The sequence below is a fragment of the Colias philodice genome, chromosome 12 (genome assembly GCF_061535455.1).
Source record: "Colias philodice isolate Cphi_HAF_F1 chromosome 12, ilColPhil1 Martin Lab GWU primary, whole genome shotgun sequence".
NCBI classification, from domain to species: Eukaryota; Metazoa; Arthropoda; class Insecta; order Lepidoptera; family Pieridae; genus Colias; species Colias philodice.
In genome coordinates, this window is record NC_143097.1 from 8,410,781 (window position 1) to 8,433,762 (window position 22,982).

The window sequence follows — 22,982 nt, forward strand, 5'->3', positions numbered from 1 at the left end:
GGAAGGGAAGATTTATTATGGGTTAAAGAGTTAAATAAATAACTAACATAATTATATTTAAATTATTAATTTTTAACATTGTGTTCAGTAGTGTTAACATGTAAATTGATTTGATTTTTACGAAATCTCATAGATGGCGCTGAATCAAATTTGTCTTTATAGTACTAAGATTCATTAAACAGTTTCTCTGCCCAAATTACGTAAATGACGTAGTTTTTATAGTGTAAAGCTAGATAATAGCATGGCTTACTCAAAAACAACATTTAAACATGAGTCTTTAGATTGTACGCTGTCGTAGTACACGGAATACGTAAGAAAAGTAAAGGCTCACAGCTCCTCCCCCGGAGGTGATAGCATGATTATATGTTTAAAAAAACCTCACTCGACCTGTTAGTAATATTCATGCAAAATTTGAAGTCAATCTATGCAGTACTTTTCGAGATTAGCTCGGACAAACATACAGACAAACAGACAAACAGACAAACAGACAAACAGACAAACAGACAAACAGACAAAAATTCTAAAAACTATATTTTTGGCTTCTATATCGATTATAGATCATGGAATATGTATTCTTTTAAAAAAATATTCAATGTACAGTTTTGACTTTCCTACGATTTTATTATATGTATAGATTAATTTTTAACATTGTGTTCAGTAGTGTTAACATGTAAATTGATTTGATTTTTACGAAATCTCATAGATGGCGCTGAATCAAATTTGTCTTTATAGTACTAAGATTCATTAAACAGTTTCTCTGCCCAAATTACGTAAATGACGTAGTTTTTATAGTGTAAAGCTAGATAATAGCATGGCTTACTCAAAAACAACATTTAAACATGAGTCTTTAGATTGTACGCTGTCGTAGTACACGGAATACGTAAGAAAAGTAAAGGCTCACAGCTCCTCCCCCGGAGGTGATAGCATGATTATATGTTTAAAAAAACCTCACTCGACCTGTTAGTAATATTCATGCAAAATTTGAAGTCAATCTATGCAGTACTTTTCGAGATTAGCTCGGACAAACATACAGACAAACAGACAAACAGACAAACAGACAAACAGACAAAAATTCTAAAAACTATATTTTTGGCTTCTATATCGATTATAGATCATGGAATATGTATTCTTTTAAAAAAATATTCAATGTACAGTTTTGACTTTCCTACGATTTTATTATATGTATAGATACACAATGCTTCTCATACAACTGGGTCTGTTATTATCTATTCTCTACCGTTTACTGTAACTCGTCCAATGTTTATCTACCTGAAGGATACTTGGAATTGGCCATTAATATTCATCACATGTGCATACGACCTTTACTTATTTGTGTAAATGCATATTATGTTGTGCCTTTGAGCAAACAAAGCTGTGTTTTTCTTTGAATAAGTACCAAGCTTATTTTTATAATATTTTTACGATAAAATTATAAAATAAAATAAAATGTTTTACATATTAATATGTATGTTTGTGTACCTTCGAATAGTTCAATTATATATAGGTTCTCCACTAAACACACAGAAATCCAATAAACAAAAAGTTATTTTATGTTCGCAATTATTTATTTTGAACCTCAACAATTCTCTAAAGGTTTACAACAATAGAAGCAATTTGAAATACCACCAATAACAGGAAGAAAACGAAACTCAGAGGGAATGCTCTTAAATTTTAAACTGAAGTTTTATCAGAAGGCAATTACCCTTCTATAGAAGAAGTTTTAAAGTTTGAGAACATTCTTTATTTTTATCGAGTAGCCTGTGTTACAATCTTTGTTAGGAAAAAAGTTCCATTCGCTTGTGAATTAAGTGAATATTATTATAAGAGGTTGGATTGAAAGTTCGCTTTTTGTTTGTAGTTTCACATTTTTAATAAGTTTCCTTTATTGATGTAACTAATAGTATTGCCTAGTCTTTTCGCTTATAGATAAAAGCTTATTTGATATAGACAAGCACTTATTTTACTTTAAAGATAAATTGGCATCTGTACAGATTGAGTTTTATTTAAATCTTACTTATGGAACAAAAACATTATAAGAATGTTAATCGAGAGTTTTTCAATTTGAATTTGATACCAATCTTAATACCTTTTTCTACTATATAATAGTTAGATTATGATGATGATGATGATGATGATGATAATAGTTAGAAGATATTGCCGAGTCTAGACTTTCTGTTATTGATATGTTACACAGATTTAATTACTTCATTTGACTGAAAAATTTAATGGGTCTAGAATGAAAAAAATTTACAATTATTATTTTTTCATTAATTTACGGGATACTAAAAGGAAAATATTATTGTGTAAAATTCTTTTTACCTTAAGAATAAACTGCGAGAAGAACTTGTAAGAGATAGGATGCCTTTTCGCAAATTACATCCTTAGGGAAAATAAAAAATATTCGGGTGCTGTTCAAGATCTGTTCCAGAATGTCTATTGCCAAAAAAATATTTACCTTTTTAGGTGCGAACAAGTACCTGTGGGCGTAGTTTTATTTCTACAGGAGAGGGAAAAGATACGCAAAACTTTTTCATAGACATTATTCTTTTTATAAACTCGTTCTGATTTATTATTCTAACGCTGGCTTGATATTTTTGTTCGCGTTTTTAAATCTTACGATGAGATTATATTTCTTTTTAACTTGTTTTTTTTCGATTAGCTAATCGAAGGTGCTCATATAGCTATTGTTTATTTATTGTCAAACTTTCTTTATATCATAGTGTCAGATAGTGAGCATAAGAAAAGGTGTTGAGTTCGATCCATGTAGTTAGTCTACATAGAATTAGAAAACTTTTCGTCTAACATCTTGGGAACTAAAACAACTTCCGCAAATTCATTCATTCGAGGAAAGAGAGATGACTCATTCTTCCAAATTGACAGATTCATTAGTAATTACTTTTTGGTAGATTTAAACAAAAAACCAATGTAATTTAATGAAAGTCCCATTGAAAGTCAAAAACAGTTACAAAACCAAGCCAGATATTGACTTAAAATAGTTCAATAAATTAGGCTATAAATTGAAAACTCAACAATTCAAAGATAAACACCAAATCAGCGGAAACGGTCATGAATTTAAAAAGGTCAAAGATTTTATTTTATTCTCGATAAAATTGTACAATGTACAATGAGGTTTAAAAAAGATACAAAGCCCTTTTAAAATTGATATTTACTTTAAAATAGGTATTAGTTTTCTATCTAACTTTAATTATATTTTCTAGTAGATATTGTTACTGATAAGTTTTGTATATGATACTGAAGCTTTACTTATCACTCGCTGGTAAGCTCGCTGGGGTTACTTTTGCATGGTTTTATAATATTTTCTTTTTATTCATAAATTATTTAGCTTACAGTTTTTTCAGTTTACTAACTATATTTTTTACATTTTACTTATCCTTTGAAAGTGCATTGCTATTATGTCATTCAAACTACATCGAGATTGAACCCTTGACTCTTTAGAAAACGCAGGGGATGATCAGACGTCACACATTCCTATTACGTACTGTCGGTTTAATTTCCTCATAGTGATGATAGGAAATTGCGCTACCTTCTACATTTTATATTTAACAATTTACTTGTTACTAAAACCACAGAATAATAACTAGTAGCTTGCTAAAACTAAGAATACGCCAGTTGAATCCATCTTTTAAACTACGAGAAACACATGTCATTAAAAACAAATATGTACTGTTCGGTGCATAAATCGGTACTTAAATATTGGGTATATCGCCCTACAAATACTTTTTTGGAAATTGTTGACTGTGACAGGATAATTGTGTGCCTTCGGTTTCCTTTTTAAACCGAACTCATTCTTCAACATATAGTTACGTCTATTAACCTATTTTCTTCAACTTTTAGGATAAAAATTCCATGAATGATCGAATAGCTACTTTTCAGCAAACCATTCTTAAGTATTTTCCAAAAAAAGAACGTCCAACATTGTTTGTCCGTAACGTCAAAAAGTCTCCCATTTCGCTGTTGTACACTTTCTCTGAAACAAAAGCTGAAACTAAGACGGTATTATGTCAGAACGTTATTAAGTCCTAAAGTTGAAGTTGGAAATTCTAGTATTTAATAACATTTTGCAGGTCAGCTCGGGTTGGCAAGACGTCGCTCGTGGCTCGGTTCTTAGGCACCAAGTTTGAGGACTGCTACACGCCTACAATAGAGGACTTTCATCGCAAGCTGTATAGAATACGAGGTGAAGTTTACCAGCTGGATCTGCTTGATACATCTGGGAACCACCCCTTCCCTGCTATGCGACGGCTATCTTTTTTAACAGGTTAGAACATTACACTTATGTACTTACTGTCTTTAATCTAGCATTTAAGAAAATATGTTAATTTATGGCATTTTACATACAATTTGGGAATTATAGTTTTTTAAAGGAAAAAAATATTGTGCACAGTATTTTCGATGTAGGTAATATTTTACAACAGTGATGGAACCAGTCAATCACGCTCTAGCGAGCATCGATGGCAGTGTCCTTTGAGACATTACATGACTGATGATATAGAAGGAATAAAAAATAGCTACAGTGTTGAAGGTATATAAAAAATATATCGATGTCTATTAAATAGTGAAATAGATTTTTGAATATGTATAAACGCATATTAATTCATGAATGAATGAATTATAACGTTTTATTACCACCAATACAAAGGAAACCATACCAAAGGACACACTAGATACATTCACGCACAAAAGGGTATATCTAAATCTTCTACAGATGTTTCCTCTAAATTGAGAAAATAGCTATCTCTCTGCACAGTTTATTTATTTAGTATTTAAATAATATTTTCTTAACATTAAAATTAAGAATATAAAATAACGTAGTATATCTGAATCCTATTACTTGCTTCGTTGAACGCTGAACGATGATCCTCTATCCATTTAACCACGTCTTTATATCAGAAAATTTTAAAGAAATTATATTTTTACATGCGATTAACATTATAAATGAATTTGAAATGAAAATATAAAGATAGAATTAATGTATAGAATATAGATACGTAATATTTCATTCAAATACAACATATTAATTAAGACTCACATACATATTAATAACATATTAATTATGTAGTTAGATATAAGTTACATATTATGTAATATTGACATAATTTAAAAGAGCAACTATGGAGTTTCTTGCCGATTCTTCTCCATAGATACTGCTTTCCGAATCGGTGGTAAATGTTATAAATACTCATGTAATGACGATTCGAAAGTGCTACTAAATAGTAGTCTAATTGAATAAATGAATGTTTGAGTTTGAGTTTGAGTTTGAAAACTCTTCTTTCTATCTTAATTAGTAAAATTATTTATCAAAATATCTTCTCTATCTTTCTAATAAGATCTAATCTCGTATTAATGTAACCTTTAAGACACGGACATACATATACATACACTATGTATATTTCATTTTATTCTAAAGACCTTATAATAAAATTAATTACAAACTTTTACATGTACGAAACGCGCAGACGGTTTTTGTGTCTAAATAAAACAACATATTTACATTTCCCTTTTATTATAAAGTCCTATTTATGGAAATCATACTATATCTATATAAAAATACCACCTCCGTGCCCGTCGGAGTGGGGAGCGTGAGGTTTTTTCGTTACGGAATTTCTCGATTCGGTCCCCGCGCTCAATGCCAGATGCTATCACTTTTGCCTATCACAAACCGCACGTATCAACAATTTGCCTAAAACTAAATTCCAATGGTTTCGAAATTAATTACAGTAATTCTTCCTTAAGAGCGCATATTCAATTTAACGCAAGTCAAAATCTCCGCGATCTATTACGATAGATCGCGGCTTGCGCTATCCTTTTACTATGAACAGCATAGGTCCACAGGAGAGCGCCGAGCAACATGTCCTCTCTCTGGAAAGGCTCGCTGCCGACTGATTTTAATCGGGTCGCGCGCAGTGTTTTATAGTACTTTAAAAAAATTTGTAGAAAAATAATAGAGGTACCTTAGTTGATTTTTTAAATTTTATCTTATAAGTAAGACATTCTTTTATTGCAATATGTATAAATTATATTCAATAAAGTCAAATATCTTGGTGAAAATAATCATTTTGTCGACTATAATTTCTAAAAAAATTCACATTGATCGGATTTTAATTTCGTAAGTTAGGAGTCCAAAATAAAAAAATCTTTTAATTAACTATTTTAATAAGGATTTTTGCAGTTAGTTAAAAATAATTGTGTGTTAGATCTGTCAGCAATTTCAGATATTTTTAGCTTCGAAATTGACACTAAAAGTGAAATCAAGTAATCATCGGCTCAGTTATCTTGATGGTATTCACAAATACTGTATTAATTGAAAAAAACTCTTAACTAACTACATAGACAATAAAATTTCCTAAAATTATTAGTAATTCATATGTTTGTAAGATAAGTGGTTGATGGACAATCTGGTTTGAAAAATCACATATTTGAGCCAAACAGCGCACGGACCGCGTACGCGGCCTTGCCCAACGATTGATGAATTTAATATGTAAAATAATTAAACCTAAACTCCATTGAACCGCGGATAGAAACCACTATTGTAATAGTTGGTAATAGTTAGTAGTATCTTCATTTTTTTGATTATGTAGTAATAAATCTGAACATTCATAGAACTCAAAGAATACTTACTAATAAGAAACTTAATCAATGCAACGAATTTTGTTTATTCATTCACACTCTATATCACATAACATAAACTCGATTTTTATATAAAAAATTACGAAAAGAATCTGACATTGTATCACTACTACAGAAATTATAAATTACTTACCTACTTGTTAATTTGAGCTACTTGATTTTTATAGAAATACCTGAAAAAACTGCGAATGATATCACCAATATCACACAATGCACACGGGCCAACATTGTATGTTTTTTATTTGACAATTAAATATATTCAGGTATTTCTATAGAATAAGAATTAAAAAAAAAATGTTCAGAATTCGAATCGGCTTTTCCGTTCAGGAACTGTGTTTCAAACACACAGATAAATACTTCTTGCTACTAACTTAAAAAACATTTATAGACATACCTAGATAAAAAAATAAAGACCACAGATGTAATAAAGTATTTATACTCTGTGCCGTGCGCGGGAACGCAAACTGTGCTTTTTATTCCAACTTTAGTTTGCAGTTCGCACCTACCGTTCCGCTGAAATGCATATTCAATATTATTTCAGCCGGTTACAGAACAAACTATGTTTTTGTTCAAAAACTTTTCCGTTTTTTAAATTTACCGCGAACGTTTTTAAATGTTCGACTTTTAAGCCTCGTGGATTAAAATATTAATTGGAGACTGTTGAAAAAAGTCTCGGTCTCACAGCGTTCTGAAAGCTTATAATCCACCCACCTGTTTAGTTAAAAGTGGTTATTATAACTGAACTATACGCTTTGACTTATTCCATCACATTTTTATGGGTAATATTACAGTTAACAAGTAAAGGTCTTTAAGCAGTAGTAGGAGTAGGTACCTACCTATCTTATTTTATATGTCTCAACCATTACTAATTAGATTTCGCTGTGTGCGCAAAAATTGTTCGCAATTTTATACATATATCTAAGTTAGAATATTGTCATTTTCATCATTGCTTAATTACTTTTTATACAGATTTTGAAAGCTGAAGAATTATCAAAATTGTTCCAATATTTTTATCCAATAAAAAAAACACAATTTTCATAAAATTCGTCTACGTATAGATTAAACGAGCACCTCTCAAATTCCGCCTATATCGGAACTAGTAATTTGCATCTAACGTAATTTTGCTAACGTACGTTGTAAGCCTTTGAGCCGATCCGATACCGCTATAAAGAGGCGTGAAAACAACGTGAAAACCGAATGTTTTGCATACACCTCTATACGCTCTACAATCTCTGCTAGAATAGAATGGTTTTAGATACATATCTTGTTTGTGTATTGTTCATTTCACGCCTAGAGGATCGTATAGCCCTTTGTTTTTTCAGCTTGATATGTAAACCCGGCTTGTCTCGTCATTTGGAGGGTTCTAGATATATTCGGGCGAATTCCATTGGATCAGCGTTGAATTGCCGTAATCCCGCTGATATTTTAAATCCGAAAGTTTGTATGGAGGTCTTTGCTATTTCGCACAAATTACTGAATGGATTTGGTTGAAATACTTTGAAAGATTCATTATGGGGAAATGGAAAATGGAGAAAATGTAAAAGATAGTGTTAAAGTAGACATATTATAATGAAGCTTGCTTGAAAAGAGGATGTTTAAGTTTTAATTTAAATATTATTTTCATATTCCATTACGAAGTATGATACAATGTAGGTACATTCCAAGCAATTGATTGTAGTATTTTCATCATGCAATTTAAATATTGGTTTACTTACCAAATATTACCTAAATATGAATTGTTACAATGAAAATAGCACTTACGGTAACAAAATATTTTAATCCTTTAATTATTATCCAACGTGTTACGTGTCATTAGCACTTGCACTAATTGACATAATTTAACTAATTGACATTAAATCTATCTAGTTAACACACGTCAGCTTCAGGTAAGGCTACATATATACCAGTGGAATACACTACTCTTTATTCTTTACTCATGTCGGGTAAAAGGTTAATAAAAGTCATGAAATAATATTTTTCAAAACTGCACACTCAATAATTATTAAAATTTTAAACCACGAAATGTCATGCTTCATAAATTTTTTATCACCATCAGAATTGATGATGGTCTATGCTCTATGGTCGTTAAAGCGCGCCAAAACGATGATTTTTTATTATATCCACAAAATTTTTATTTTCATACGCATTTAATAAAAAATGTGTTATTGAACGTTCCAAACAGACATTTCAATTTTATTTTTACGGATGCTTATTTTAGCTTTTTTATTTTTTGATTCGTGACTCTAATGAAATGCCAGCGAATACATGCGTCACTCAAACAGTACCCATTTCAAATCTGTTAGGCATTATTAAGTAGGTACAGACGTGAGTATGTATTATATTATCTGTTGTACAGATTCAAAAACATTTAACAAAGCGGAATGTAACAAATTGAAAATATCTTGTAAATATGATCGTTTTGATACCTCAGACGCCGAAATATTCATTAGATAAATAAAATTTGTCAGGTTTTCTTTTCATTCGGAGATGTTTTATTATTTACGAAAAGAGACATGTAGGCTTTCCGTACAAATAATAATCGCTTTAAAAGCCCGATGATATTGTTTCAGGAAATTTTTATTATGTCAACAACATTTGTTGGTTCAAATATTCTGCAATATTTAGTTAATGTCAACAACTTTTTATTGGTTTACTTATACTGCAAAATAAACATGAGTTTCTTATTATAATTTTATCTCAGTTACAAGAAGCAGTAATAGTGTACAAAAACGTAGTTAAAGTATCCAATTAAAACTTTGTTCACAGTTAAGAAATTACGCTTAACAAAGAACGTGTAATAATTAAGAGCTTAGTAATACGTGTGGTTTAACGAGGTGTTTAATTAATTTTACGTTATCTAAGAATCTATAATATCACGTCAGAAATTCATTTTTTTTACAATCCTTCCCTACTAGCCTAAAAAGTATTGTTCAACATACCTATATAAAAATACAATGATTTCCAATTTTCATTAAATTTTTACCAGTTATTTAAACATTTGTAGAAGCATAGAATTATAACTAGTAGCTGCTAGTAGAAGTTGAAAACGCGTAAAATCAACCCAAACATTCAGAAGACGGTTAAAAACAATAGCCACAAGCGAAATATTAACTTCAAACGACAATCGATACATTCAACCAAAATTCTGTACTTATGGCTAACTATGCCGTGGTTTTGTATTGCCGTATAAATTGCTCGGCTTTTGGTCTTAGTATAATGATATCAGCTACCTAACCTTTGCCTTCCGCGATAAATGGACTATAATTTAACACAGAAAGAGTTTTTCAAATTGGACTCGTAGTTCCTAAAATTATCGCGTTCAACCAAACAAACATTATAATAATATAAGTTTAAAAATAAATAATATTATATAAATACCGATACTAACCGTCAGATGTTAATTACCTTGAAGCGCCGCTCGAGTTTGGGACTAGATTAGCCACCCAGATACCTAGGGCTTCGGGCAATTTCTACGGCAATTAACTTGCTCCAGTTTGTGCACTGCCTACCCTCCACGTGTACAGGGACTTGATTGAAAATTATCGGGTAACACTGACAGTTTGTTGATTTTAATGTGACATTTAGATTGACATTTAAAATTATATTATCTGTGGTGCTCGTTAAGGTTTTTTTTAAGATACCTACTGGCAGCATACACACATCTAAAAAAAGTAATTAAGATTACGGAATCTGGATTATTTTGATTTCTTTTGTAAATAATGAAATGGATTGTATCGTCCAACACCGTCATAACCAAAATCGCAACAGTATACAATATATGTACCTATCGTTTTGATAGCATATGCAAAATTAATTTAAATATAATATAATTAGTAAAAAATGCCGCTTATAATAATGCCTTTAAATAAATAGTAGATAAGTGCCGCTGCGACAGAGTTTAACTTTTAATGGTTTTACTTAACGGTGAGATGTCAGCCATTGTTAAAAACAACTTTCGATTTTTCATTGTTAAACTTCTAGTGTAGGCATTGTTGAAATCACAATAATGGCCTAACTATATGTAGATATAAAGATTTACTACTTTTTATTAATTGATTTTTATAGAAAAAAATATTTTTAATGATCTATTACCACATTTATACATACTTACATTTTGTATAAAAATCCAATAAGTTATTTCTTAAAAAAATATTAGCATTATTATAAATAATTAAATTTAATATTTACGTTAATCACCCTTTTTTAATTATTAGACAATATACATATGTAAGATGGCAACCCAACAAAAAAAGAAAAGAGGACGTTTGAATTTCGAGCTGTTATCTACGAAAAAATTGTTGCTGATTTTAAAGAACCAAATAAGTTTAGTGTGAATAATTAGTTAATGAGTGAGTATTATTTGTTGTAATTGTTAAATGTAATATTGTATACCTGGTGGTTTAAGTATATTCAAGAGGTACGAATTATGTTATTTTTTTCAATATAACTAATCCGATGTTAGGTATTAATAATAATAATTGTCTAACTACATGCCTGTTTTAGATTGACCACGAAAAGTATCTCTTTTGATGTTAAAACATATATTCAATTAACTGAAAAATCAAACGCGTGTCGAGCAATATTAAAGTTATCAAGTATGTATCTTTATTACATTTTCATTTGTTTATTTATTATCGGCACCAAATTTTCCAACATAAGTTTGAAATTCGAACAAATTGAACAGTTTACAAAATTTCATTAACAACTTTCTTTCGTAGATACTCAGCCTATACTAGATATTAAATGAAATTGTTTTTAGTCAATTACTAGATACCGATGTCATAAACATCTCTTATCTACAGACAAGTATTTTATTAGGTTTATATCACAACTCAACTAGGCAGTTGAACCTCGGCTTACGGAGAATGGTTAAAAACTTAGTTTTAAATTTTATTGTAGGTAATTAAAACAATTTTTTATTATAATTTATAACTTGTACCGCTATAATCTTAGGCTTATAATATTATCTTCATCTTCTAATAAGCAGGAAACTCTTATCATAATATTTGTATACTTGTAAACATAATTTACACCCAGTCACAGCTCTATTTGTATTCGTAATAAAGGAAAATACAGGCTTATGATACTGATATGATACATGACAATTTATCACAGGTGCCAACTCCAGCGAGAGAATAAATACAAACCTGCTTGAAATGATTCCCGGAATTTAGTCTCATATAAATTCGAGCCCTTATGGCTTTGTTAGATAGAACATGGATAGAGCGCTTTCTTAGCGCGAGTCAGGGCCCTGAACTGACGCCGCGCTACAACCACAACTCGGTAAGTGATGTATTTGTACTACTCGGTTACGTCAGCATGCTAGTGTCGCGTACTGCTAGCGCTGGCGCTGTGTTATTTATAGGCAAGTTATAAGGTATGTTACCATTTATGATTTACCATCTCCTTAAGATACATCTCGGTGTCAGCGACTCTATACGACGGCGCGGCCGCGGCGTCAGCGCTATGAACGCGTTCTATCCGACAAAGTCAGTATTGTTCGTCTCAATTGACGTACGTCGTGACGTCAGCAATGTTTCAAATAGTTCGCGTTTCGAAACTTGGCAAAACAATTTAATATTCTTGTGGATTACGTGCTAGAAGTGAAGGGAAAGTTTTATACGACCCGTCGAAATCGACTTAAAATATTCTAAACTTGAAATTGAACGTCGCCGAATGGCAAATCTTAGTTGAAATGGCGTGGAGAGGTTATTCGAGAAATTTCCGAAGCCAAAGAGGTCGGGGTGTTTGAGAGCAAACGTGATAAGTTTCGAGTGTTTGGATTTGTATTTAATAACTTCGCAGCTTATAGCGTATCATCTAAAGAAAATATGGGATGCAATATATTTCTACAAAAACTTGGAAGTTCCGTAAAAAGACAACCAATATTATAAGTTTTCATCACGTAGATTCTCATTTTTTTAATCTTTAGTCTTGTTAACTTAACACTTTATCACATGTTCAGAATAATCTATATCTAATATAATTTTAAAAAGTCCTTATGGACTATATTCACGAGATTGTTTTTTAATAATTAATATAATTTACTATTTTCCTATATAAGAATCTAATTACAGGTAGGTCCTAGGTATAATATATAAAGGGGAAAATAAAATCAACAGTTAACACCAAAATGTTTCGTTATCTGTTGAATGCTTTAGAGTTTGAATTTGAAATATATTTTTGAAATATCCTATTGTATTTTACAAGCCAAGTGACCAAAGGTTCATTTTTCATATATTTTCGGTACAAAGCAGAGGTGACACTTGACATGCGAATTTGAACAAACATTTTGTATTTAAGTATATTTATTTATTTCATTGTATCGTCCTTTTTCGAGAATGTTCTTAAGATGATTAAAATACAGATTCCACAAATTATGATTGAGGTCTCCACAATTACAACAGCCTCATTTTTATTATTTACATTTTTATGAGTACAATCTTCATAAAAACAAAAAGTCGTTGTGATACGAGCTTCATAATTAATGTACATTTCATAAATGTACATCTTTTGTACATCTGTTGCACTATTTACATAAAACTATGGAACTGTTTTTATAAACTTTTAACCAACTGTCCATCTAATAAATTTTTCATTCATTTATAGAGGCACTAATAGACTTTCACAAAATATATATATCGCAGTAACAATTGTGAAATTGATAACCTCTTTTTTGATTGATTGAATTCATTTAAAAAGATAATCAAATACAATTTATTTGTAGGTACATGCATTTTCATAGAGAATCTTTATAGGTATAAAATGTGGTATAAAATAACAAAATTAAAATTGTTAACATTGTTCACCGTTGTCATTTCGATTAAAAATGTTTACAAAACTTGTCATGTTTGTATTCAAAATGAATGATTCAAGGGTGCTCAGGATCGTGACAATAGCACTCTATAACATGAGTGACAATATGATTGGTTCATTACATTACATAAAATATTATTAGTAGTTAGTAGGTAGTATTAGTATTTGTTAACTTTATGTATTTTATAAGAGCGTCATGTTTTATGTTACCTACTATTTTCTTAGGGTGCATTTACAAAATCGTGCATAACACGAGGCGAATAACGAACATGCATATGTAAGCAATATTTGCCGCGATATTTGTCTGCGAATAGTTTTTAGATTGACGTGGCGAATTGAAAACACGAATGTGTAAATGCACCATTAAGTGCAAAAGTCGCAAATCAAACAGCAAATTAAACACTTCTAGTATAGAAGTTCCACTGTAATATTAAAAGATTTATCTGTTCCAGGTGACTTATTCGTCCTAGTCTTCGCGATGGACTGTCGCGAATCCTTCGAAGAAGTGATCCGTCTCCGCGAGCAGATCCTGGAAACCAAGGCTAGTGCGAGTAGTGGGAGCAGCCGGGGTCGTCGACAAGCTCCTAGAGTGCCCATGGCGATCGCTGGCAATAAATGTGATAAGGAATTGAAGTGAGTTTGTAGGAATTTGAGGAATTGAGGATTTAAGTGTATTTCCAAACTTTACTAGTTGAGAATGATTACTTTTTATTTTGAGGTTATAACTTATAACTTGTCTGCATTGTGACACGGTAAATCACGTTTCTGTGTTGTAACGGTTTTTTTAACGGCAGTTTTCACTTCATCATTTATTTCCTTTCCCGTACAAGCAACCCAGGAGATGCGAGCTTTATACAATTCATATGAAGACCGTTTATATTTACGTAACTCAATCGCAAGTACTTCATTAGTGTATAATACGTGCGGTCTTCTCTAATTTCCAACTCCTATTTCAACTATTTCAAGTTTTATTATTGCACAAAAACAGCCCTCGCTCTTTACCAAGTCCTAATTGCTCAAATTCATCGAAATTCCTTGAGCTAAGAGCATAATATTTAAGTTGCGCTAAAATCTATGAATTTGACATCGAAATTCCTTGAGCTAAAAGCATAATATTTAAGTTGTCCTAAAATCGATAAGCACGCACATATTGTAGCATAGATAGTTTATATCTGTTTTGGCAGATCCTATACATTTTGATTAAAGGTTCTGATCTAGCCTCCGCAATATTGTGTTGCCGTTAGTCGAGATGCATTATTCCCGTCCCGTAATCCGATGTATTCAGTTAAGCTGCAATGTTAATACATCATTGTTTGTATGCAGTACTAACGTTACTTATGCATAGTTAAATGGATACAACGTTCGTTCTGAATACACAAGTGATAAATGATTTCGAATGACAGTTAATTGAGTTGTGAAGTTAATAGAGAGAGTCAGATTGGGAAAACATAATTTGATTGTTACTTTTGATTGTTAGGAAAAAATGAAGAAACTCACTCGAAGAATTGAATATACATTAGATAACCTCCTCCTTTTTTAAGTCAGTTAAAAATCTATAATTAAGGAACTTTAGACGAATATTCGCTAGCTTATTATAAAAATTAAGCAACAAAAGTGTCTAACCAATTTATAATCAAACTTACGTAAAAATTATTAACAATTAATTAAATTACAACAGCTATATAAACACGATCCAATTGATGATTTAAGTTTCTCTTTTGACGTGTTAATGCAAAGTTTCCTTACAGTAATTCCTTATTTATCATACTTACTATATAATATTATCTTTGAAATGAAGAAATAATCTGATATTCATATTTAATTAAACATCTAAGGGGCATGTTATGTATATAAACCAATTTATATCAGCTAATGATTAATAGTCCTTTTGGTCCAGGACAAAACTTGATAGATGACATGTCTCAAGATAATACTTGTATCTTGAATGATTGCTTACGACCAATTTGTATGATCTAAACTGATATAACAGTAAAGTTTTCGTCTAGTTTAATTATTAATAACATAGATACTATAATACATGGGTATAGGTTTCCTTCAGAAAACTGATCAATAGTAGTACGAGTAGGTAAAACGGTCTATTAGTTGAGATTAACTTTTATACATCAGAATTAATACAAAATATGCATTTCATACTAATCGAATATCATTTCCGTGAGAAGCCTTGGAAACCGTTAGCCGAAAGTCAACAATCGTTGTTGTGTTGTTGACTTATAATTGAATCAAATAACTAGATGAGATCGTTGATAGAAAGAAAACTGCTACATTCTTGGTAGCTACGGTCCACTTTACCAGTATTCAATATTATTTTAAATTATAGGTTCGTTTGTTTGCCATCTTTTCATACAAATATTATTGCAAACGTTTCACATTTAATTCAACAAAAATAAATAATGAAAAATTGAATCACGTCATTCACGAAATGATTTAGAACGGAATGATTTAAAGCATGGAGACATGCTGAAAATTGATTTTAAACAACGAGCAAGAGCCCAATTCAAGAACTTCTATTTTATTTTGAATTTCAAATGCAATTCATGACTTTACCCGCCGACAAACGCGCTTTATTTTGAGGAAATCTTGAATAAAATTTGCTTTTCTGGTTTTACGGCATTACCCTTCGTTCTATTTTACTTGTTAGCATTCAATGGATTGCTGAGTAAATTTGTGCCAGTAGCTTGGTTACGCTTTTAGATGTTATTATTTGTTGATGTATTTTTTTAATATTTCCAGTTATTTATGTACATCATTACTAATGGCATAGTTTCGTTGTATTATAATTTAAAAAAAAAATCAATTTCGGTTTCGTTATAAAAATCAATTGAATTTTTAAAAAGTCTAGAAGTTTTGGTTTGTTGTTTTTTTGTGACAATTTGTTGCAGCAAGTAAGAAATGAGTCCTATACCAATAAAATAATAACTTTCACTGAGTATAAAACGCAGGTATTAGGACTCGGTCCATATTCATCCATCTTAGAAGTCCTTCCTGTTACAGATCTGTACAAGCAGAAGAAGCAACCGCATACTGCGCAACCCAGGACTCAGCGTGCGTTTTCATGGAGACATCTGCGAAGAAAAATTTTCGCGTAGAAGACTTATTCTATGAACTATTCGTAGTAGCTAATTTACCTTTAGAAATGGCTCCTAATCACCATAAAAGAGTGAGCGCTGCATTTGGCAGTCCTTGTACCTTACCCCCTACCAGTAGTCAAAGTAGTCGAAGTAAGAAATGTACGTTATCTATAAAGAGAAGACTATCAGACGCCTGTGGCGTAGTAGCACCTAATGTTAGACGACCAAGTATTCGTACTGATTTGATGATAATGCGAACCAAAACGTGTGCCAAAGGTGAAGGCGATAATGTCGGAGGTAGTCCTAAGCTCAATTTGAACAGACTCGTCAGGTCAAACGCGCAAAACGATAAACGATCCTGTACTATACAGTAAAATAAGCGAAAAGATAACGCGTAATGCAAATACTAATGTCTTACTTAAGAAAGGTGCTACCGCTGGAATAAAAAGTCTCTTGTGTAAGACAACTTTCGTGACCCCATTTGTAGAAATAGACGGAATGTTCGATAAAGTTAATCGAACAAATTTACATAATTCTCCGAGTTTTCTTCGAAGTATTTACGCAAATTACAAAACATTTAATTAAACATGAATGTCGATGGAATTAAATGTTTGTTACAGTACAATTAAGGTGTTATTACGATATTAAATTGTGAGGACGTAAGTTTACGTTCGACAATTATTTTTACTGTTGCTTTGTTTGTGAGATGATGTTTAGTATCGTTGAGGAGCTTTGATTGTAAAGTATGTATTTCGTGGTTATCGTGTGAGGTTAGAGCTGTATTCTCGCTTTTACTTCGTTTTTATTTCCAGTTGCAAATGAAACCAACTTTTGGAATTCAGAATAGTTATTGGAAGGGACCAAAATTGTTCTTGCGTGAAAAATTTAACATGATTAACCTCTTTGGTCATATCAAAATTTATATCGCTAGGCAAAATGCTAAACTTTTAAAATGAAGCTGGATTGTCTTAAACTTTTTAAAGGAGCTGGCAATTCTAATATTATAAACTCGAATCTTCAATTATGTTTTGACTTCTATATTTGGGACTATACAATGTTACTGTTTGAAAATATTATAAATTTTATGAGATAATATCTATACTAATATTATAAAGCTGAAGATTTTGTTTGTTTGAACGCGCTAATCTCAGGAACTACTGGTCCGATTTGAAAAATTCTTTCGGTGTTAGATAGTTCATTTATCGAGGCAGGCTATAGGCTATAATAATCATCACGCTAAGACCAACAGGAGCGGAGCCACGCGGGTAAAACCGCGCGGCACAGCTAGTTAAGATATAAGATATATTTCTGAGAAAATTGAAAGCTGAATAATTATTATATTTTAGCATCCGTATTCCTACATTCATGGAAAAGTAGCGCGTTTTAACTTATCAAAATGTTTACGATCTAAATATCACATAGGTGATCAATGGTTATAATTAAAAGAAAAACATTCCAAAAAGTAAACACTATGAAATTATTCGCTCTTGTAGGCAAATACTTACGAATACGGATGTATCTATTATATTTTCCTAGCAAAGTAAACTGAGTGCAGAGAACAAATTACTATTTGCCTACTCGGTATACTTACTTTTAAATTAATATGGTACTTACCTATAAATAACAGTTTGACATATAAGTATGTTACAAAAAAAGATCGTTTGTGCCGAGCACACGTGTCAGAAGTGAAACTTCTTTGGCAATATTCAAAGATACCAAAATCGTCTCCTTACTTCATGACGTGACGGTATTGCCATGACGCGACCTTGAAATTTTACTCTCAACGCGCCTAAAGAAGTTTCAGTTCAAAAATTTATTCTGTAACTGGTATTTATTTCATATTTTCCGGTAGGTACAATATTTTTTTTTATAAATAATAAACTATAAAGCTCCTTGATAGCTAATGTTTGAGGTACACAAGGGAATGATAATATTATGAGTAAAGATTTGCGATTGTATTATACTCTGTCTTCTATGTATCTATTTGTAATTACATTATCTATGTCTGTAATCTTGAATAAAGTATGTTTTTGAAATGGCTGATTATATTATTATTATACATTTATCTAGAAAAATAAGTAATTATTCTAAGTAATTAATCATGACGGAATTATTCCGAAAATGCGATTAGTGGAAGCTATTTCTTGTCAACCTTCTATGTCTTAACCTCAATCGAACCCTCTCTTACATTTACAGGCTTTAGGTGTGGAAAACTGAAAAATCATCAGAAATAGAGAATTCATAAACATATTATATTTTAACTGAATTGGGATGCATAGAATTCACTATACTGGAATTTACATTGTCGAAAAAAACAAGATGGAAAAGCAAAGGATTTATATTCACACAAGGATTTTAAAAAACGAGTCCGTAATTTAATCCTTATTCAGCAAATGTTATGAGTAGGTAATAATTAGTATGAAATTAGTCATAAATTGTGAGCAAGCCAACATTTAGGTGTTAATGCTATTATGGTCATGTTTAACAGAAATATATGTGCTAACATTTTGTAAGTGGCGTAATGACAATTTATTACCTTCGCAACATTACCGCGCTTTAAAAATTTAGAAGGAGAGAAAATTTAATACTTTTCAGAGATTTTTTATAATTTTCAGTAAGTATAAGGTTTATTGCTAGGGCTTGTCAGTTTTAGGGCATTTTGTTGTTCAATGCAAAAAGGAATAAAAAGGTGTATAATAATGAATGCTTGTTTCCAGGAATTTCTATATAAATTTGGATTGAGGATTGAATTTTCATTGCATGTAAAATTTTAAGAAGAATGAAATGCGAATACACATTTGTTTGTTCGATCTCATATATTCGCATCGTTTTCTGCATGCCCGACTCAAAATACAATCAAGAAACAGTCTAAGGTTTTTCAAAGACATTTTATTAAAATTCTTGTATTATTTTGCTTTGCATAGACCAACATAAACGTTAACACTGTAAGTAAAATACAAATTCAACATCAGTAGAAGCGATCCGTCATTGTAAACTTATATGTAAGGTTGAATTTAAAGTTAAACGATAAAAAAGTTTGGCGCTCAAACTTTTATTATTGTAAAGCATTTCCCCGATCAATTCGTTGGCAGCGCGCCAAAAAAGATCCAGATGTCAGATAAGTTCACTCTTTGTGCTGTTTTTATACAGCCAATATATTTCACTTTATAACTTTCTCGATATCACGACGTTTGTACTTAAACTGCTACATTTTAACGTCTTTAAACTATTAATAACACGACTGAAATCACCAAGGTGCTACACTTTTTGCTTATTTCTTCATAGTAGAGATAATAATGAGGCCAATAAACTGATAGTAAGTGATGGGACTTAGTAAATATTATGACAAGGGCTGCCTGCATATAAGAGAATCAAAAACTATTTCCAGAAAGACCAAACTGTAACATTAGAAAAAACTATGATTTGAATTACTCCATGATCATACAAAACCAGGGTTCGTTTCTAAGCTACAAACTATCCCATATTTCAATCCCGGAAATTGCTTTAGGTAGAAATAAGCTCTTGATAACTCGTAGAGACCACTATATCGTAAACATTAATATCCATTTTAATTTAGTCGCAGTTTATAAACTTATAAATAATGTAAATAACACTGAGCTTCTGTAGAAAAAAATTAATTGACAGATAAAAAAAGAAAATTATTTGACAATATTGTAATCATCTACGTGAACTACTTTGCTTATAAACTCGATCCTGCAGTTTTTGAGGTAAGTTTTAACAGAAAACTAAACAATCTCTTCATCAATGATTATTATTACAGATAGTAGTGAACATGTGGCAGATTGAATAACCTCTTCGCTTTTCTCTATATCAATTTACTATAGCAGTAAATCGACAAAAGACGAAGAAACATTTAGCTGTTCTCTTTGAAGGGTATTGTTACATCTTAAACTGAAAAAGCTCTAAAGGACTGCAACTCTTCATTGTTTCTGTATTTCCAATTGTTGGAAACCATTAACAAAGAAAAGATAGCATTTGGTACAGTTTATCGATTTCCATTACATCGACGCACCTGCCTCTAATTGTGCTGTGTTCGTTTGTTTTATTATCTGATTGCTATTCAAGTATTTGTTGACACGAAGCTTTTTCTGTATGTTTGTAAAATTTACTAATAATTTTAATGATATGTTTATTTCCAGCGATAGCAAATTTTAGTAGAAGTGTGCAGAAAAATTAGGCCAAAAGATTTTAATCCTTGCCAGAACAATAACTTGTTGAACATCACTTCAATATGCTTCAATGAAAGAAAATGATTACATAAAGGTGCCTATTTCGATTGTGGGTATGGTGTATATGGACGAAATAGAATAGGTACATCATGGTAGGTAAGTTTGAATTTGATTTAAAAAGTTACCTCTAGAGTGATTTCCTAGTATTTTTTAAATATTTCAGCCAATGTCTATCGACTAGTTTCAAACAACGCAAAGAAAATACACCAAATATGCTTTCAAATTAACTCCACAAGACGTAAAAGCAACAATTGTAACTTGTATAATTCTATGAACTCTCAAACCGGGTCAAGAGCCCAGGTATTCCACATAGCTGCTCGCAGATAATGACGTCGAATTAATTAGCGCAGATCCAAACGCTCGTCTTAAGTTTTATGAAATGCAAGAATATTTAATATAATGATGTGTGGCAAGTCTTTATTGTGAGTTTTATACTTTTTATAATATGGCAGAGAACGCGCTAACGGGGATGACGTCAAACATTTTTTTAACGGCAGAGCAAGCAAAGGGCAGCTGGGCCAGATGATTCAAATTTAATTATTGTCAAATTTATTTATTTTATTTATTTTTATTTTATTCATAAAAGGTACCTTACAGCTGTTGATAAGATAAATTATACTAATTACATATAAAAACGCCAATTACAAGGCACACCGATAATAGTAAAATTGTGTGACAAAAAACGGCAAACTACAAAGGCAATAATTGTTTCCTTTTACTTTAACAAAAAATACAATTATTCTTGATGAAACACAAACATAAATGAATTAAATTAAATGTGACTTCTCGTTAACAAGCAATATCAACAATATAGCATTAAAGTTGAGAAAAACAGAAATGAATTGAGCCTGTTAAGGTGACTATGTGAGAGAAAGAGTGGGTGTGTAAATGAGTGTGTGTGTTAGGGTCTGCGTGTGTGTGTGTGTGTGTGTGTGTGTGTATGTGTGTGTGTGTGTGTTACTTATTTAAGTTATTTATAATTTGAAGAATTGCACTTTTAAATCTAGGGCGTGATAAACTAAATATATCCGCTGAGCAAAATTTATTATTATATACTTCAGGGAGTCTGAAATATGGAGAGTTTTTCAGATAATTTGTTGACGTTGACGGCACTAAGAACAAATTTTTTAGTCGAGTGCCTTGACTTGGAACCCGAAAGTTTAAAGGATTCAAAATAGAGATACAGTCAAATTTATTATTTAGAATATCAAACAAAAACATTACGTCGATTAGATCTCTTCTATCCGATAATGCGTTAATATTATAATGTAGACAAGCCTGCTCATAGCTTACAGGGAAATGTTTGGATTTAAAATTTAATTTCTTAAAAAATATTTTTTGTATCTTTTCTAGCCTATCGATATAACATTTGTAGAATGGTCGCCATATTACACATGCAAACTCAAGGATACTCCGAACATATGCAAAGTATAAGACCTTTAAACATCGTATATCGTCAAAAGGTTCAGCTGTGCGCAAAACAAAACCTAAATTAGCAAAAGCCTTTTTTGTGACGTAGTCAATGTGGTCGTTGTACGTGAGTTTCTCATCCAGTATCACGCCTAAATCTCTTACTGTATTAGTGGATGGAATTTTTTCATTGCAGATTGAATATTCAAAATTTATAATATTTTTTTTATTTCTAGAGAAAGTTATTTTTTGACATTTATTAATATTAACTGATATCTTATTTATGTTATAGTAATTTGTTAATCTATTAAGGTCGTTTTGAAGTGAAAGACAATCATCTAAACTAGCTATTTTAGTAAATATCTTTTTATCGTCCGCATATAAAAGGAATTTAGAACTATGAAAGCATTTATCTATATCATAAAGATAGATATTGTACAGCAAAGGTCCCATGTGCGAACCCTGCGGCACTCCTGACGGGATATCTACAAAGTTAGACCTATAACCACCAACTACAACAGCTTGACAACGATTTCTTATATAAGAATCTAGCCATCTCAGTAGGTTTCCTTTGATATTTACATCTGAAAGCTTGCCTATTAGAACATCGTAATTTACTCTGTCGAATGCCTTCTCAAAGTCTGTATAAATTACGTCAACTTGTACGTTGTCATTCATATTAGTGTTAAGATAGTGGGTGAGATCCAATAAATTTGTTAAGACATTACGTGATTTTATAAAACCGTGTTGATTATATGGAATGTAATTC

The 22,982-nt window shown here is 31.2% G+C and overlaps 2 protein-coding genes across 2 annotated transcripts in view; one reads left to right on the forward strand and one right to left on the reverse strand.

Annotated features, from left to right (window-relative positions):
* The window catches only part of LOC149484190 (GTP-binding protein Rhes), a 31,117-nt gene extending 12,703 nt beyond the window's left edge, over positions 1-18,414 (forward strand). Inside the window, exons 2-4 of the mRNA XM_089701245.1 lie at positions 4,086-4,279; positions 13,917-14,097; positions 16,477-18,414. Coding sequence (XP_089557371.1) covers positions 4,086-4,279; positions 13,917-14,097; positions 16,477-16,927 — 826 coding nt within the window. The 3' untranslated portion in view covers positions 16,928-18,414. The remainder of the gene's footprint in view (positions 1-4,085; positions 4,280-13,916; positions 14,098-16,476) is intronic.
* Positions 18,415-21,587: 3,173 nt separating this feature from the next.
* LOC149484191 (uncharacterized) lies at positions 21,588-22,753 on the reverse strand. The gene has a single exon (XM_089701246.1). The coding sequence runs from the start codon at positions 22,664-22,666 to the stop codon at positions 21,761-21,763; it is 906 nt and encodes a 301-aa protein (XP_089557372.1). The 5' UTR covers positions 22,667-22,753; the 3' UTR covers positions 21,588-21,760.
* Between the last annotated feature and the right edge of the window lie 229 nt (positions 22,754-22,982).

Excerpts from the sequence above, each read along its gene's own strand:
- LOC149484191 (XM_089701246.1), bottom strand. The coding sequence starts at position 22,666 with ATGGGACCTTTGCTGTACAATATCTATCTTTATGATATAGATAAATGC.